The sequence below is a fragment of the Taeniopygia guttata genome, chromosome 10 (assembly GCF_048771995.1).
Source record: "Taeniopygia guttata chromosome 10, bTaeGut7.mat, whole genome shotgun sequence".
Classification (NCBI taxonomy): domain Eukaryota; kingdom Metazoa; phylum Chordata; class Aves; order Passeriformes; family Estrildidae; genus Taeniopygia; species Taeniopygia guttata.
The window spans coordinates 20,551,755-20,567,867 of NC_133035.1; the positions used below are offsets into that span (position 1 = coordinate 20,551,755).

A 16,113-nucleotide genomic window follows, 5' to 3' on the forward strand; every position below is an offset into this window, starting at 1 on the left:
GGACTGTGCTGGCCGTCAGCTCTGTGGAGTCCCCTCCGCGTGTGCCTGGCTGAGCACTGGGCCAGGGCATGCGGGGCCCTGCAGGGACAGCGCAGGGACAGTGGCTGTGTCCCTGTGACCTACTGGCAGCCCTGGGCTGTCCTGGGGCCATGCCTGGAGGCCCATGGCAGTGTGGTGCAGGCAGAGCAGGGAGGCCCTGTGGTGGGGGAGCGCAGAGTGATGGGGTGATGCCATCCTGGCACCATGTGAAACAGGAGGAGGTGACCAGGAATAGGACAATTTGGTGCCTGGGGCTGGGAGGATGGCAGCCCCCAGCAGGAGAGAGGCTGTGATCGCCCCATTCCCAGGACCGCAGTGTTGTGCTGCATGTGGGACCCACTGCCCACGCAGGGAGCATCTGATCCTTGTGCCCATCCCACCCTGCTGTGGACACTTTGCCACCTGTGGAGGCTGAGGGCAAGGCCTGGGATTGCAGCCAGTGCTGCTTTTGAGCCCTCACACAACCGGGAAGCAGCGGCAGTGCCAGCACAGGGCTGGGGGAAGTGGTGAGCTCCGCAGAGATGGCGTGTCCAGGCAGGATTCCCCCGAGGGACCAGCACTGCCTTGCTCCCAGCTGGACCCATGCACTGAACTTCCTGCACAGCCTGTTCTGGGACATCAAAAAAGCCACTGGAGGTGTTGGCTGGTGAGCTGCCAACAGACACAGCCCTGGGGCTGTAGGGGCACAGGCCTCGACGGGCAGATACTGTCAGCACCGTGGGGCAGCGAGCTGGAAGGGCTGGCAGCGCCAGGAGCAGGAGCCACTGTGTGAGAAACAGCCACGGCAGAGCCCTGAGAGCCATCAGCTGCTTTGCCCCAGCACGGGGGCTCTGCGGGGTCCTGGCAGGACCACTGGCTGCAGGCCGGGACAGAGAGGATCCCGAGCGGGGCCAAAGGACCCTGCTGCTGCTGCTGCTGCCCACAGCGATGGTGCTGCTCGCTGCCCAGGGCTCCCCTTACTGCTTCCAGCCTGAGCACTGGGCTCTTTGTGCTGCCCAGGATGGAGGAGGGAGGGAAGGAGGTGGCCACGGAAAGGGCTGAGTGGAGCAGGACGTGGAACCCATCCCCTGGAGTGGCGGCTGGCGCGCAGGCAGAGGCCTGGCAGGAGCCCATGTCCCCAACACCCTGGTGGCACCCGTCCCACAGCTGGACAAAGGCAGCAAAGAGCAAGGGTGAAACCGGAGCCCTTTAATTGTGTCCTCACAGGGAATGGGGGAGGAAGAGGCCAGGGCGGCAGAGCAGCTGCTGTGCTGGAGCCAGAAGAGGGCAAAGACAGAAAGGAGGGAGGAGGAGGAGGAGGAGGAGGAGGAGGAGGAGGAGGAGTGCAGGCTCTGAGCACAGCCGTGGGGGGACAGCTCTGCTGGGGGGTGGCACCTGTACAGTGACTCCTGGGTGACTGCTCAGAGAAAGAATTCCTCTTTGGGTTATTGCTTGTAAAAATTGATCCACTTTTTGGTTATTGCTCAGAGGATCCGCGTTCAGTTATTGCTCAGAGAAATGGATCCATGTGGCAGCAGGCAGGCTCCCAGAAATACAGGAGAGGCAGGAAGACCCTGGCAGGGGAGGCAGCTCCCTGCCTGCTGCTGGAAGGCACAAAGTAGGAATTTGTCCTGAGGGCACAGAGGGGCTGTGCTGGTGCAGAGTGGCCCCAGGCAGGAGCAGCTCTTCCTCCCTGACCTGCAGAGCTGCCCTTGGAATGCATAAGGATTTAAATTCTATTGCTAGGACAGCAGAGGTGCTGCAGGAGAGGCAGATTCCTGGCACCCCCTGCTGCCAAGCAGGCACCTGAGAGGGAAGCTGGAGGGTTCCTGCCTGAGGCATTGCAGCACAGCCAGGCCATTGAGGGGCTGGGCCTGTGCTCCCTGAAAGAGGAAATGGCTGAGCCCACAAAGAGCTGCAGGAACTGGAGGAGTGCTGCAGGAGCTGGAGGAGTGCTGCTGGACCACCACAGGGCTCACAGGACAATCTTGAAGGAGCTGCAAGAGATACGACAGGATCCACACCTGCTTGCTAGGTCACACAAAGAGCTGACAAGCACCCAGTGCTGCAGGGACCAGAGTCCCTCTGCAGAGCCAGCCTGGGATGCAGAGCCCTCTGCCATTATGGCAGACTTGGCACAGGGCAGCCCTGCTCTCTTGCCACCACGAGCTCTGCCCCAGTGCCAGCTGAGCAATCGGGGTGATTGCTGCCCCCAGCCAGCCCCTGGAGACCACCGCACCTGGCAAAGTCCGGGGAGCGGGAGACAACGTGCTGGAACTCGGAGAGGTTGATGGTGCCGTCCTTGTCGATGTCAGACTCCTCCAGGATCTGCGGGGGAAGGTGAGCGCTGAGCCCTGTGCCTGGGGCTGTGCCCATGCCCTGGCCAGCGGGCCTCACATTTTGGATGAGCTGCTCCATCTCTGCGCTGCTCAGCTGGGACTCCTCGCCTTGCCCTGTCAGGCAGTTCACCAGTTGCTCCAGATCCTTCCTGTCCAGAATCCCATCGTTGTCAAAGTCTGTGGGGAGAAACAAGGTAGGTTCTGGCAGGGCTGCAGTGACCCCAGGGAGTCACAGACACCGGTACTGCAGCACTCCATGCACCTCACCATGCCAAACCAGCTGTTCCACTGGGAGTTCTAAAGCCACCATCCCCGTGGGTGCTCCCAGGGCCCTGCCAGCCCTTCTGAACATCAACTCATCACCCTGCTCCCACTTCCTTAAGGTGCAGGGATCCCAGAACACAGCACCTCTCCCCAGCCTTACCAAAGATGCGGAAGGCATAGTGGGATTTGATGTCAGACGTGGCAGAATCGCTGAAGACACTCAGCATATCGAGAAAGTCTTCAAACGACATGCTGTCATCCCCGCTCTCTGAGGTTGAGAACACGTGGCAGATCTGGTGCTGGAAGGGGTTTGCCTGTAGACACAGGAACGGCTCAGGCAGGGCTGGGCCGTGCTGGCTCCATCAGGCACACTTTGGCTGCTGCTCCAGCAGGTGAGCAGGTGCCCGGCTCTGCCACTGCTCCATCACCCATGGCACGGTCAAACCTGTCCTGTGCACCTTCTGGGATGCAGCCCCATGCAGCAGGGATAGACAGGGTCCCTTGTGGCACAGGAGGACCCCCAGGATCCTGCACAGCAGGGATCCCCCATTGCACAGCAGGGAGCCCTGGGACTCTCAGTTGCTCAGCGAGGACAAGGAAGCTCTTTAGTGGCACAGATGAGGTCAGAGCACTGGCGCAGTGAGGCCGTGCTGGGTGCACGGAGCCCTAACCCCGGAGCAGCAGTGTCCCGTGTCTGCCGGGCACCATACCCGCAGCTCAGGCAGCGTCAGGATCTGGCTCTTGGGAACCCGCGCGGAGCAGGCGTTCTCCCTCTCCTCCTTCGGCAGCAGCTCACTGAACCTCTTGTAGGCACTTGAAGAGGCAAGAAAAAGAGCGGCTCTGTGGTGCGAGGGGGTGGCCGCAGCCCGGCCGGCACCGGCAGCACCCCAGGGCGCGGTGGCCACATCCCACCGCTCCTGCCAGCTCTGCCGGGCCGGGGTCCCGCAGCCGCTCCCGGGGCCAGGCAGAGGAGCCGCTCCGGCTGCTGCCCACCCCGGCTCGGGGGCTCCCGACCAGCTCGGGCCGGCCCCAGCCGCTGCCCCGCTGGGCAGGGCGTCACCGGCAGCACCGCGGACCTTCGCCCGACCACAGCCGCTCCTAGGGAGTGCCACCGGCACCTCCCGGCTCCGCTGGCCGTCTCGGCAGAACGGGAGCCCCGGGGCAGGGCCGCAGCTCTCCGTGCCCCGCGGCAGAGGCTGAACCCCGCGGGACCGGGCTGGCACGGGGGGCACTTACGGTACTGCGGTACTTACAGCAAGATCTCCTGCTTGCTCAGGAACGTCAGCTCCTGCGGGGACAGCACGGGTCGGCACCGGGGCCGAGGCCTGAGCCAGGGCACAGCAGCCATGGGCTCCTGGCCTCTGGGCACCTCCCGGGACCCTCCGCCCCGGTGCCGGTGCCGGTACCTGGTACTCGCTCAGCAAGTCCCGCGGGATCAGGCTGGCCGAGCCGCCCATGGCGCCGCTTCCCTCCGCACGTCACCGCCCGCTGCCGCGGCAACGGCACCGGCCCGCCCCGGGCGGGGCAAGCGCGGCCCCCGGGGCGGCCGGCCCCGCCCGCCCGGGCACACGGCCGGCTCCCGGCGCCGGCAGCGCGGAGATGGCGGCTATGGCGGCAGCGGAGCCGAGCCCCGAGGAGTTCGTGTACGGCGAGGAGGACTTCGTGCTGCAGGCGGCCGGCTGGGACGACCCGGACTCCGCGCCCTCCCGGTTCGACCGGGTGCTGCTGGCGGGCTGGAGCGACCGTATGGAGCGGGGACTGTTCCGGTACCGGCTGGGACCGCTGCCCACCCGCGTCCTGCCCGGCGCCGTGCGCCTCGTGGCGCAGCTGAACGAGAAGCGCAGCGCGGAGCGCCGCCCGCCGCAGCCCGTCCGCAGCCTCCGGGATCCCTTCGACCCCGGCGCCTTCAACTTCACCCGGCTGCGCCCCGCCGAGCTGCTGTTCCGCCTGCGCCGCAGCGGGGGCCCGGGGCCGACCCCCGAGCCGCTGCTGGTGGCCATCAACGCCAGCCCGCTGGAGCGGGGGCACGTCCTGCTGCTGCCGGAGCCGGCGCGGCGGCTGCCGCAGGCGCTGACGGCCCCGGCGCTGCGCGGGGCGCTGGAGGCGGCGCTGCTCAGCGCCCACCCCGGCTTCCGCGTGGGCTTCAACGGGCTGGGCGGCGGCGCCTCGGTCAACCACCTGCACCTGCACGGGCTCTACCTGGCCCGCCCGCTGCCGCTGGAGGAGGCTCCGGCCGAGCCGCTGGGGCCGCGCCTGGGGCTGCTCCGCGCCGGACCGGCCCCCGCCTTCCTCTTCTTCGCCCCCGGCCCCGCGGCGCTGGAGCCGGTGTCGCGGGCCGTGTGCCGGGCGGCGGAGCACCTGGGCCGTGCCGGGCTGGCCTGCAACGTGCTGGCCACGCGGGGCGACCCGCCGGCGGGGCCCGGGGCCGGCGGCGGCCGCGGGCTGCGGGTGCTGCTGTGGGCGCGCCGGCCCCTCTTCGGCCCCAAGGCGGGCGAGCCCTTCGCCGTGGCGCTGTGCGAGCTGGCAGGGCTGCTGCCGCTGCCCGCCGAGCCGCTCTACCGGGACATCACCGAGGCGCAGGCCCTGAGCGCCATCCGCCAGCACCTGCTGCCCGAGCCCGAGCTGCTGCACCTGGGCGGGGAGCTGGCGCGGCTGCTGGAGCGCTGAGCCGGTGGCACGGACACCGGCCGGGACACTGAACCGGCGGCACGGACACCGGCCGGGGCGCTGAACCGGCGGCACGGACACCGGCCGGGGCGCTGATGACACGGATACCGGCCGGGCGCTGAACCGGTGGCACGGACACCGGCCGGGGCGCTGATGACACGGACACCGGCCGGAGCGCTGATGACACGGACACCGGCCGGGGCGCTGAGCCGGTGGCACGGACACCGGCCGGGGTGCTGATGACACGGACACCGGCCGGGGCGCTGAGCCGGTGGCACGGACAGGGCCGGGCCGCTGCAGAGCTGACCCGGGACCGGCAGGGGGCGCTGCTGGCGGAGGACGCGGAAGTGGCTGTCACGGGGCCGCTCCGCCCGCGGGGCCCGCGACTCGATGGTGCGGTCGCCATGGGAACGCGGCGGAACCGGGAGCGGAGCGATGGCGGCGGCGGGCGGCGGCGGGAGCACGGGCCCGGGCCCATCCCCGGGAACCTCTCCGGGCGAGGAGGAGGCCAGCGACGCTGCCCCCCCGGACCGTCCCGCTGCCCCCGCCGCACCCGAGCCGCGGAGGAAGCGCAGGCGAGTGCGGGCCCGCGGCCCCGGCAGGGTCCAGCCGGAGTCCGGCCCTCCCCAGCCCCCGGGAGCCGGTCCCAAAATAAATAGTGTTCCCTGGAAGTGCCCCAGCGACCCCCTGTGTGACACAGGCAGGCACATTCCGTGCCCAGAACCAGCCTGCCCGTGCCCTTAGGGCTGTACCGGGCCGGGGCTGGCTCGGTCAGACTGCCCGGGGTGCTCTGTGTGGGGGGGGATCGGGCTGTGTCCCCACTCTGTCCCCTGCCCGGTGCCTCGCTGAGCTGCTGTCATCTCGTCTCTATTCCAGTGTCCCCTCCATCAACCTGAGCGGCTGCAAGTACGAGAGTGGTAAGTCAGAGGTCTCCAGGTGCCTGCCCAGCCAGGAGCGGTGCTGGCACCCACTTCCCTCTGGTTTATTTACTGCTGCCAGCGACTGGCACAGGACTCTTGTGTTAGTGGAGAGTTTGTCACACTTTGGACTGAGATTTCCCCCGATTTAAAAATGTGCAACAGCAGCGTGAGCCCTCACTTGTGTTTGAATATGCCCCACACTTGTGTTTGCCAGCTGTCTGCTAAAATGGGCAAGAAGGGTTTCATCAGGTACAGGGCAAGGGAGCACCTGGACTTGGAGAAAGGGCCTGAGGGTTGCCAGCTGTTTAAGGTAAAGCTGGTGGTGAGCAGGCAGGATCTGTACCAGGAACCTCTCCCTGTGCTGTTCATCCCTGGTGACTCCAGGGAACTGGTGGACTCTCCCCTCCCATTCTCCTTCCACAAGCTGGATCTTGAAAGAACAAACCCCTGGCCCTTGAGGGGTGTTATTACTTTGCTAAGGGATCTTGGTGTGCATGGATCCCCATCAGCCCTGCCAAATTCATACTTGGCACGATGAACCATGCCAGCAGAGACCTTTTTCTGCAGAGCTGTGTTCTGCTGAAAGATCTTTGATTTGGGAGATTAAATTCACACCTTCACAAGACTTGTATCTGCCTGTGAGGTGTAAGACACATGGGAAGTTCAATCCTGCTGTTGAGGGGCCCTGGCACCTCAAGACAGGTGGGATTAGAGGCTTAAGAGTTCCCAGAACACTTGCAGCCAGAGGCATGGGGGTTTGGCCAGATAAAACTGGTGTTCCTGACATGTTCCAAGGGGTCATGCCAACACTTTATACCTCTGAGAGGGGAGCTGCAGCCTGAGGAGCTGCATACTCCATCCCGTGTTATTCTGGGGGGGTGCCAGCCCCTGTATGTGGCTCCTCAGCCAGAGGTTTGTTTCACATTCCATCCCTGGTTCCTCTGGGGGTTTATCAGTCCCTGAGCGTGGCTGCCCTGTCACTGCTTGCCTTGGCACAGTGCGGCGGGCGGCGCAGCACTGTGGGCTGAAGGAAGCGGCAGAGAACGAGGAGTGGACGGTGTGCTGGACGGACAGCACGGTCGCCTTGGAGCGCCTCATGGAAATGAAGCGCTTCCAGGTAAACAAACAGCAGCCCAGCAGGAACTGCTGGGGAGGGAGGGTGACACACGGCTGTCTGTGAACAGAAGCACCCAAAGCAGCGCCCAGTGCCATCTGTGCCTCGGCTCCAGGGCGCAGGTCAGACGCCTTTGCTGGTGCCGTGTCCCTGGCTGGTGTCGCCAGCAGCATTCAGCAGCTGTGGCGGGAGCAGCAGCGTTCCAGCCCTGTGATGTGCTGTGAACTAAACAGCTCTTACCTGCTCCAGGGCTAAGATGGAATAGGCAGATAAATCAGTAGTGAAGCTGGGATAAAACAGCTGTAGCAAGTCTCACCCCCCAGCAGTAGTTCAAGGCAGCCGCAGGCCTGGCTTTCCTCTCACTGCTGGTTCTCCATGCACAGGCTCTCCTCGGGGCCAGGAGAACCCATCCCCACAGGGCTCTGCTGATCGGGGTTTTTCTGCACTCCTTTCAGAAGATCAACCACTTCCCAGGCATGATTGAGCTGTGCCGCAAGGACCTGCTGGCTCGCAACCTGAACCGCATGCTCCGGCTCTTCCCCAAGGAGTACAACATCTTCCCCCGCACGTGGTGCCTGCCAGCCGAGTGAGTCGCTGGGGATGGGGTGACACAGGCAGGGAGGCTGCTGGCCTGAGCCCAAACCTTCACTTGCTGTGACACGCACCACAGTGACCTCTCCTGCACACCTGCCACTACAGGTGGAGATGTGTGCAGGGGAAAGGAGGGACGTGGAGGCTGGGTCAGGTCACACAGGGACCAGTCTGTGACTCCTGTAGATTAGAAATTAGGAGTTGGATTCATCCCCTGCAGAAGTTTAGTGTGTGCTGGCCTGCAGCACCATGGTTTCAGTACCCAGCTGTTAGTTAGGAGAGAGTTCAGAGGGGTGTTTTTTGCAGCTGGTGATAGTCACCCTTCCCTTGCACAGCTACGGAGATTTCCATGCCTATAGATCCATGAGGAAAGCAAGAACATTCATCTGCAAGCCTGACAACAGCTGCCAGGGAAGAGGGATCTTCATAACCCACCACCCAGAGGAGATCAAGCACGGGGAACGCATGATCTGTCAGCTATACATCTCTGAGGTACTGGGATGCTCCAGAACATCGGGGTAGGGTTCCAGCCTCCCACTCTGCCAGCATCCCCCAGGCTCCTGGGTCTCCTCAGGTCTGCTGGAGGTGTTGGTGTGGCTGCGGCACATCGGGGACACGGACAAAGCTTGTCCCTCTGCTGAGCAGCACGGGCAGATGGGAGCAGTTCCTCACCTCACCCTTGCTCCTGCCTCTTTCCTCACAGCCCTTCCTCATCGATGGCTTCAAGTTTGACATGCGCATCTACGTGCTGGTCACATCCTGTGACCCACTGAAGATTTTTCTCTACAAGGAGGGCCTGGCCCGGTTTGCCACCAAGAGGTACATCGATCACAGCACAAGAAACCTGGTAAAGAGGAAGTTTTTAAAAAACTCATATAGTATCTGTAGGTGTCAGTGCTTAACTTGTCCTGGGGCACTCCAGGCCTTGAAAAGGAGGGTATTGGGGGTTGCAGGAGTCCCAGCTTGATGCTTTCCTGTTCTTCCTCTATACCCCTTCCTCCTCCTCACAGGAGGTGTTTCAGGAGGGATAGTTCATCTACCCCAAGGCCCCACATTTGGGCTGTTTACTGGCATTACTGGAATAATGGAATTGTTTGCTTGGATGGAACTTTGGAAGGTCTCCAACCTTATCCTGAAAACTTGGTCAACAATAAATTCATATCTGGTTTTTCAAGGTCTCATCTGATCAGGTTTTGAAAACCTACAGAGTGAAGCCCCCCTGGTGTCTCTGGGCAGCATGTTCTGCTTCTGGCCCTGTTAAGAATGCTCAATTCCACACCATTCCTACTCTGCCCATGCTTCAGGCAGAAAAGAACATGGGAGTACCTGGTGGGGCTGTTCCTGTTCTTGCTCAGTGGTTCAGAGTGAACAAACATCTCTTGTGGTTCCCTGCCAGGGTGACATCTGCATGCACCTGACCAATTATGCAATCAACAAACACAATGAGAACTTTGTCCAGGACGACATGGTGGGCAGCAAGAGGTACTGGCATGTCCGAGCCCTGCAGGAACACTGCCTGGGGACGCTGGTTTACCTCAGCTTTCCTACACAGCCGAGCCCTTACCACCTCCTGTTCCTGCACAGGAAGCTGTCCACCCTGAATGCCTGGATGGCAGAGCACAGCTATGACACATCAAAGCTCTGGGCAGATATTGATGACATTGTTATAAAGACACTGATTTCAGCTCACCCTGTGCTGAAACACCATTACCAGAGCTGCTTCTCCAGCCACACTACTGGCTGCGCCTGCTTTGAAATCCTGGGCTTTGACATTTTGCTCGATAGAAGGCTGAAGCCATGGCTGCTGGAGGTGAGGAAGGAGTGGAGAGCTCAGGGCTGGGGGACTAGGACAGGAGGTTTGGGATGAACAGGGCCTGTTTGATTCAAAAGGGCCACCTTGCTCACAGAATTAACCAGGCTCTGAAGCCAAACAACCTGCTGTGAGCAGGATCCAAGAGAACCCATTATCTGCACACCATTTAACATCAGGGAGTTTCCCAAGCTTTCAGGTCCCTTGTCCTGTGAGCGCTCTGAATTTGTGACAGCTGCCCCTTGCCTGCACCCTGTGGGGTGGCCTGTGGCACAAGTGGGCAGCACACTGCAGGAGTGCTGTGTGTGGCTGCCTGTGTCTGACAGGGAGCAGTGTGGGGCGTGGCTGGGGCCATGGTAGGAGCTGGGGTGCCAGGTTAGGTTACCTGCTTGTCTTGGCAGGTGAACCACTCTCCCAGCTTCAACACAGATTCTCAGCTAGACCATGAGGTGAAGGATGCCCTTCTGTGTGACACCTTCAACCTGATCAATGTGCACGCCTGTAATAGAAAGAAGGTGCTAGAGGAAGACAAGCGTCGGGTAAAGGAACGGCTCCTCCAGGCCAGCCAGACTCCCCGGGAGTCCAGGTATTGCTGTTGCCCCACAGTGCTCAGGTCCCCAGTGAGCAAAGCCAGGGCATGACAGAGCAGGGTAACACCAGTGCTGCCTGCTGGAAGTTCCCGGAGCCTATGGCATTGTGCAGCCTCTGTGCTCTCCCAAGCCATCTGCATCCTGCAAGGAGGAGCCAGGGCTCCTCTCTGGGTGCCAGGAGAGCTGTGACACCTTGTGCTCTGGGCCCTGACAGAGCTCTCTCCAAGCTGCACCTGCTTGTCATTCATTTGCTGGGGATGGGCAGTGCCAGCATCCCGGGCTGGCAGGGATGCTCACGTGAGGAACCACAGCCCTGCCTCAGGCACTGGGGGCAGCCTGGGCATGGGCCCTTCTCCAGGGCAGGGGTCCTTTCCAGGGCTGAGGTTTCCCGTTCTTCTGTCTGCACTATGTCTTCACAAGCCCGTGTTCAGTGAGCCTGCTGCCTTGCAGGCAGGGTGTGGCTCTCTCCAGCTGCTGTTTTCATCAGGAGTCCTGGGATAATCCTGGGACATGCTGAGCACGCCAGCCCTGCGCTCTGCCTGTCCCAGAGCCTCCCCCCGCAGGTCCCTGTCCTCCCTCCTGTCCTCCCTCCTGCTGCAGGCGCAGGGAGCAGGAGAACAGCCAGGCTGCCTGGCTGGCACAGGCTGAGACCTACGAGAACGAGCACCTGGGAGGGTTCCGACGCATCTACCCAGCACCTGGGACAGAGAAGTACGAACCATTCTTCCAGCAGAGCAGGTCCCTCTTCCAGGAAACAGCAGCATCCAAGGCAAGAGAAGAGTATGCCAGGTATGCTACTCCTGGGGAAACCCACTTCTCACAGGTGGCATGGAAACCACTTGCTCCTGATCCCTCCTGGGGAACAACTCGGCTTGGCAGGTGTAAGAAAGCGGGGAGAGTGGGAGGGGAAGGGAAGGAGCCTGTTTGTGCTGTGGCACCACAAAGTGGCTCCTTTTGGATGGACTCCAGAGAGGCAAGGGCAGTACTCCATTGACTTTTGGACCCTGGAGACACCATTTTCCAAATGTCCCCCTCCCTTTTGGCAAGCACAGCCTAATCCAAGGGCATTTGTATTTTTAAGTCTCTTTACAGGCATCCCTCCCCATCTCTTGGCACACTTCTGTTATGGGCTATTCATACAGAACTTGGGCCTGCAGTAAATGTCCTCAGGTTGAAGTCTGCCCCACAGCCTTTTGCTGTTGTGGCTCTGAGCCACTGAGTGACTGCGCTGTTCTGTGGCAGGCAGCAGCTGGAGGAGATGCGCCTGAAAAATGAAAAGCTGGAAGCTGCCAGGAAGAAGAGGATCCAGAATAAAGGAACAGCTCCTACAAGCCACCTTACCTACAGAAGCACCAAGGCGTGGGATAGAAAGGTACCTCAGTGACAGCATTGTCTCTCCGAGTCAGTGATATGGCTCTGAGAGCTATGCTGAGCCATTGGTGCACCCATGGAGCAGAAATTCCAGGTTTGACTCCCTGCTTGAAGTTCAGAGACAACTTGTGTTGGCACTGCTTGCAAGCCCCAGTGTTGTGCCTTTCCACTTTGGCTCTCACTGGGATCTCTGTCCCAGTGAGACTGTAACTGTCCCCAGGGTTGGAGCAGCTCACAGCTTTGTCTCACCTGTGCATTATCCCAGCTGCAGCTTTGCTACAGCTCAGGTGTTTCTCTGCCGAGGTGCAGCGCATGCAGTACAACTCCATGCAGCCCCAGAACATCGTGGCACATGAAGAGAAGAGCAGAGTGAATGCTCTGCTGCAGCGTGAGAAGCTGATCCGAGACCTGGGCATCACCGAGCAGCTGTCCCAGCTGCTGTCCACGGCTGACGCCCAGGGATCCTGCGCGCTCCAGGGCCAGGTAATGGCACTGCCCACAGCCACCCCACCACCCCACACAGACGTGGACTGGCGCTGAGCATCCCTGCTGGGGCAGGATGGGGGTCCACTGCAGGCGCATCAGCTCCTGTGCCTTCAGCAGGATGAGTCTGGAACAGTGGAGGGGGCATACCTGGGGACAAAGTGCGGGCTGAAGCTTCAGTGTGCACCTGGGTGTGACTGGAGACTTTTCTTTCCCATCTCTTGCCAAGGCCTACAGAAGTAAGCCGTGGCCATTTTCCTTCCCTCCTTCCAGCTGCCGATTTCCTGGGATGCCATCGGGGACCACAACAGCCACGATTTAATGATGCTTATGTCATTGCTGGGAGTCCCAGCTCAGCCCCCGGGACACGGGGTCATGCCCAGCCCTAGAGGCCGGGCCCTGCCACGGCACGTCCCAGACCCAGATCCCAGCGACACACAGGCCCTCTGCATTCAAGGCCAGAGCGTCCCGTACCACGTGCGGCACGAGGGCTCGCGGGTGCTGGGCGGGGGCTGGCTGCAGGGCCGGGCAGCGGGGGCAGTGGTCACCCAGCCCTGTGCCCACCCCAAGCGGCTGCAGCCGAGACACGAGTGCCTCCCTGGCACCGGGAGCCAGGCTGAAGGCTGTAAGTACACATCACCTACCCGTGGGTGCTCCTGCCAGGGTGGGAGGGATGGGTGGGCTCGATGGGGCTCTCAGGGATGCTGGGACACTGCAAAAGGGTCACCATGCTCTGTTTGGGTGACCACTGGAAATCTCTGAGGCTTGGAGCATCCCATTTGCAGGGACAGGGAGGAACCATGGGTGGTTTCCCAGGATCAAGGGTTGATGTGCAGGCATGGGGGAGTGCGAGAAGCCAGGAAAGTCAAAGGGGTGCATTAGTTCCTGGGGTCAGAGGGGACATGGTGACACAGCATAGCCCCCAGACTCTTCCCAGGTCTTCCTCCCACCACACTGCTGCCTGCCCGTGCTCTCACCCTCCATCTTCGCCCAGCCCGGCTCCCTGGCATCGGCTCCATCCACTTTGCAGCCTTAGGACCAGGGGAGCAGGGGCAAAGGAGGAGCTGTCAGACCAAGCCCCACAGGGAGGGCAGTGGGGGCTGCTGATGTGCAGAGCTGCTGGCTCTGTACAGCCCCACATCCATCTGTGCTGCTCCAGGTGATGCTGGTAGTGTGTCATCCTCCGATGGAGGCAGCTGTCCCCCCGCTTCCCCAGCCAGCCCAGAGCAGGCCACAGGTGATGGCATCTTCAGCTGTGCTGTGGTCCAGGAGCTTCCCACCGCCACTGCCGTTCACGATCAGCACACAGACACCTCACACCACGGCGAAGAGTCGCCATGCCAGGGTGTCACAGCGTGCCAGTGCCTCTCACACTCACAGCCTGAAAAGCACAGGTAACACGGCCGAGGGCTCAGCCCTCCTCCCGTGTGTGCTTGCACGAGTACCAGGACTTGCTGGATGAGACCAGGACAGCTGCTGGCTGCCTCCACCAACTCTGGGGTCGGCTGCTGAGCCCCCTGACCAGAGCCTGGTCCCGGCATGGCTCCGGCCGCACCGGCCCCAGCGAGCTTCACGTCTGCCACGAACGGAGACTGGTGCTCGTGCCCCTGTGCGTGCCTGCCCGCTGCGCCTGTGTCTGTGAATCCCTCCGGAGGCCAGCTCGCCGTGCACCCGCCAGCGCCCCGCTTCCCCCGCCGGCGGGGCCGGTCCCCCGGCAGCCCCGCCCGCGCCGGGCCGGTCGGTGCCATGGCGGGGCTGCTGCAGCGCGGCCTGCGGGCGCTGCCGCTCCTCGCCTGGGCCCCGCGGCGGGCGGCGGCGGCGTGGCCCGGGGACCCGGAGCCGCCGGAGCCGGCGCTGGAGGAGGCGCAGAGGTGCGGAGCGGCCGGCCCGGGCCGGGGCCCGCGCGGGCCCGGGCGCTCACGCGTGTTCCCCGCAGGGCGCGGCGGCGGCGGGCGGCGGCGCGGATGGAGCGGCTGCGGCGGGAGCTGGGCGGGCGGCGCGGAGCCCCCGATCGCACCCTGACCTGGCAGGCGATGGAGCAGCTGCGGTGAGCGCGGGGCCGGGCGGGGCGGGCCGCGCCGCGCCCTGACCGCCCGGTGACCGTGCCCGTGCCCTGCCCGCAGGTTCCTGCGGCGGGAGCTGCCCGAGGAGTGGCCGCTGGAGCGCCTGGCCCAGGGCTTCGGCGTCAGCACCGACGTGGTGCGGCGGGTGTTGCGGAGCCGCGGCTGCCCCTCACCGCGCCGCCGCCTGCGGCAGGACCAGCGGGCGCTGAGCGCCGCCGCCACGGCACCGCCGCCGGCACGGGGAGCGGGGCACGGCCGCGAGGTGCGCGCCCCCGACGGGACGCTGCTGTACCGGCTGCCGCGGGGCTGGGGCGGGCCGGGGCCCAGCGCGCAATAAACGCCGGGGGGACCCGCCTCCGCCTGTGTCGCTTCCGTCGCGCCGGGCGCGGGCTCCGAGGGCGCGGGGATGGGCTCCGAGGCCGCGGGGATGGGGTCCGAGGCCGCGGGGATGGGATCCGAGGCCGCGGGGATGGGGTCCGAGGCCGCGGGGATGGGCTCCGAGGCCGCGGAGGTGGGCTCCGAGGGCGCGGGGATGGGTTCCGAGGCCGCGGGGATGGGCTCCGAGGCCGCGGGGATGGGCTCCGAGGTGGCGCGGCTGCTGGACGCGGTGGACTTTGCAGCCAGGAAACACAAGGAGCAGCGGCGGATGGATCCGGAGGGCACCCCCTACATCAACCACCCCATCGGTGCGGACCCCCCCGGCACCGCGTCCCGCTCCCGGGAGCCCCCCGCAGTCCCTCTCTCTCCCAGAGCACCGCTCACCCTGGGATCCCTCCTGCCCCGGCGCGCTGCCACCCCCCGGAGCCCCTCACCCTGTCCCTGGAGAGAGCCGTGTCCCTTGTCCCTAGCACGTCCTTCGGCCCGGTGGGGGCAGAGCTGCCGGAGCACTGCGGCCCCGGCCCCGCCAGGCCTGGGGACACCCCCATCTTAGGGCAGTGCCGGCCCCCGGGACCTTCCTGCCTGCCCGGCCGGAGCGTTTACCGCGCAGGACGGGCCCAGGGCTGGGCTCTGGGAAACCTCCGTGCCCACCGTGCACGGTCCCCGTGCCGCCCTCCGGGCCCGGGGCTGCCTGCTCCCCGCTGCCTCCTCCCACCTCTCCGTTCCCCCTGCAGCCGTGGCCCGGATCCTGGCGCATGAGGCCGGCGTGACGGACCTGGTGGTGCTGCAGGTAACGCCGTGTCCCGCCGTGCCCTGCCCGCCCTGCCCTGCCCTGCCCGAGCCCCGCACTGCCCCGGTGCCCGCTCCCGCAGGCCGCCCTGCTGCACGACACGGTGGAGGACACGGCCACCACGCTGGCGGAGCTGGAGGAGCGGTTCGGCGCGGCGGTGCGGCAAGTGGTGGAGGAGGTGACGGACGACAAGCGGCTGCCCAAGGCGGAGCGCAAGCGGCTGCAGATCGAGCGCGCTCCCGCCTGCAGCCGCCGCGCCAAGCTGGTCAAGCTGGCCGACAAGCTGCACAACCTGCGCGACCTGAACCGCTGCACCCCGCAAGGTAGCGGCTGAGCCCCGCACCGGAGCCGGGGCACCGGGAGCACGGGGGGACCGCAGGACCCGGGTAGCGGAGCGGCACCACGGGCCGGGCCGGTGCTGCTGACCGTGCCGAGGGACAGAGGAGCCCCGCGGCTGCCCCGGGCCGGGGGGCGGTGCCGGCAGTGTGCCGGTGCCGGTGGGACCGGGACCGGGACGACGGGGCCGGAAGTGACGTGCCGCTGTCCCCGCAGGGTGGTCGGAGGAGCGCGTGCAGGAGTACTTCCGGTGGGCGGCGCGCGTGGTGTCCGGGCTGCGCGGCACCAGCGCGGCCCTGGAGGGGGCGCTGCAGCGCCTGTTCGAGGAGCGCGGCGTGCCCACGTGACCGCCCCTCCGCCAATAAACGCGCGCACAGCT

General features: G+C 64.4%; 4 protein-coding genes across 7 annotated transcripts; 3 read left to right on the forward strand and 1 right to left on the reverse strand.

Moving 5' to 3' along the window:
* Window positions 1-1,207: 1,207 nt before the first annotated feature.
* Window positions 1,208-4,164, reverse strand: CIB1 (calcium and integrin binding 1). Its single transcript, XM_030281552.4, has 7 exons — window positions 4,028-4,164; window positions 3,875-3,909; window positions 3,332-3,434; window positions 2,782-2,935; window positions 2,416-2,534; window positions 2,258-2,346; window positions 1,208-2,015 (listed from the first exon to the last, which is right to left on the reverse strand). Exons 1-7 carry the CDS (start codon window positions 4,076-4,078, stop codon window positions 1,994-1,996), a joined length of 573 nt encoding a protein of 190 aa, XP_030137412.1. The 5' UTR covers window positions 4,079-4,164; the 3' UTR covers window positions 1,208-1,993.
* On the forward strand, window positions 4,077-5,959 carry GDPGP1 (GDP-D-glucose phosphorylase 1). The gene has a single exon (XM_030281547.4). The coding sequence runs from the start codon at window positions 4,077-4,079 to the stop codon at window positions 5,286-5,288; it is 1,212 nt and encodes a 403-aa protein (XP_030137407.4). The 3' UTR covers window positions 5,289-5,959.
* LOC100225172 (tubulin polyglutamylase TTLL13) lies at window positions 5,679-14,584 on the forward strand. Of its 4 annotated transcripts, XM_072934003.1 has the most exons (16): window positions 5,679-5,863; window positions 6,165-6,205; window positions 7,207-7,325; window positions 7,778-7,908; window positions 8,249-8,405; window positions 8,617-8,760; window positions 9,310-9,395; window positions 9,498-9,723; window positions 10,125-10,309; window positions 10,914-11,102; window positions 11,556-11,685; window positions 11,994-12,167; window positions 12,441-12,792; window positions 13,327-13,561; window positions 14,104-14,214; window positions 14,291-14,584. In XM_072934003.1, the coding sequence occupies exons 1-16, from the start codon at window positions 5,679-5,681 to the stop codon at window positions 14,565-14,567; spliced, it is 2,742 nt and encodes a 913-aa protein (XP_072790104.1). In that variant the 3' UTR covers window positions 14,568-14,584. The 4 variants fall into 4 exon arrangements, 1 of the variants encoding a protein (XP_072790104.1); XR_012057612.1 differs by lacking the exon at window positions 14,291-14,584 and having other exon boundaries at window positions 7,706-7,908; window positions 13,327-13,776; XR_012057613.1 differs by lacking the exon at window positions 14,291-14,584 and having other exon boundaries at window positions 13,327-13,776.
* HDDC3 (HD domain containing 3) lies at window positions 14,583-16,113 on the forward strand. The gene is made up of 4 exons (XM_030281551.4): window positions 14,583-14,916; window positions 15,343-15,398; window positions 15,481-15,721; window positions 15,951-16,113. Exons 1-4 carry the CDS (start codon window positions 14,637-14,639, stop codon window positions 16,079-16,081), a joined length of 708 nt encoding a protein of 235 aa, XP_030137411.4. The 5' UTR covers window positions 14,583-14,636; the 3' UTR covers window positions 16,082-16,113.

Coding starts and splice junctions, on each gene's coding strand:
- GDPGP1 (XM_030281547.4), top strand. CDS start 4,077: ATGGCGCCGCTTCCCTCCGCACGTCACCGCCCGCTGCCGCGGCAACGG.
- CIB1 (XM_030281552.4), bottom strand. CDS start 4,078: ATGGGCGGCTCGGCCAGCCTGATCCCGCGGGACTTGCTGAGCGAGTAC. Junction 3,910..4,027: donor ACTTGCTGAGCGAGTACCAG/GTACCGGCACCG, acceptor CTGTCCCCGCAG/GAGCTGACGTTCCTGAGCAA. Junction 3,435..3,874: donor AGCAAGCAGGAGATCTTGCT/GTAAGTACCGCA, acceptor TGCCTCTTCAAG/TGCCTACAAGAGGTTCAGTG.
- LOC100225172 (XM_072934003.1), top strand. CDS start 5,679: ATGGTGCGGTCGCCATGGGAACGCGGCGGAACCGGGAGCGGAGCGATG. Junction 12,793..13,326: donor CGGGAGCCAGGCTGAAGGCT/GTAAGTACACAT, acceptor GTGCTGCTCCAG/GTGATGCTGGTAGTGTGTCA. Junction 14,215..14,290: donor CAGGCGATGGAGCAGCTGCG/GTGAGCGCGGGG, acceptor CCCTGCCCGCAG/GTTCCTGCGGCGGGAGCTGC.
- HDDC3 (XM_030281551.4), top strand. CDS start 14,637: ATGGGCTCCGAGGCCGCGGGGATGGGGTCCGAGGCCGCGGGGATGGGA. Junction 14,917..15,342: donor CTACATCAACCACCCCATCG/GTGCGGACCCCC, acceptor TTCCCCCTGCAG/CCGTGGCCCGGATCCTGGCG. Junction 15,399..15,480: donor CGGACCTGGTGGTGCTGCAG/GTAACGCCGTGT, acceptor CCGCTCCCGCAG/GCCGCCCTGCTGCACGACAC.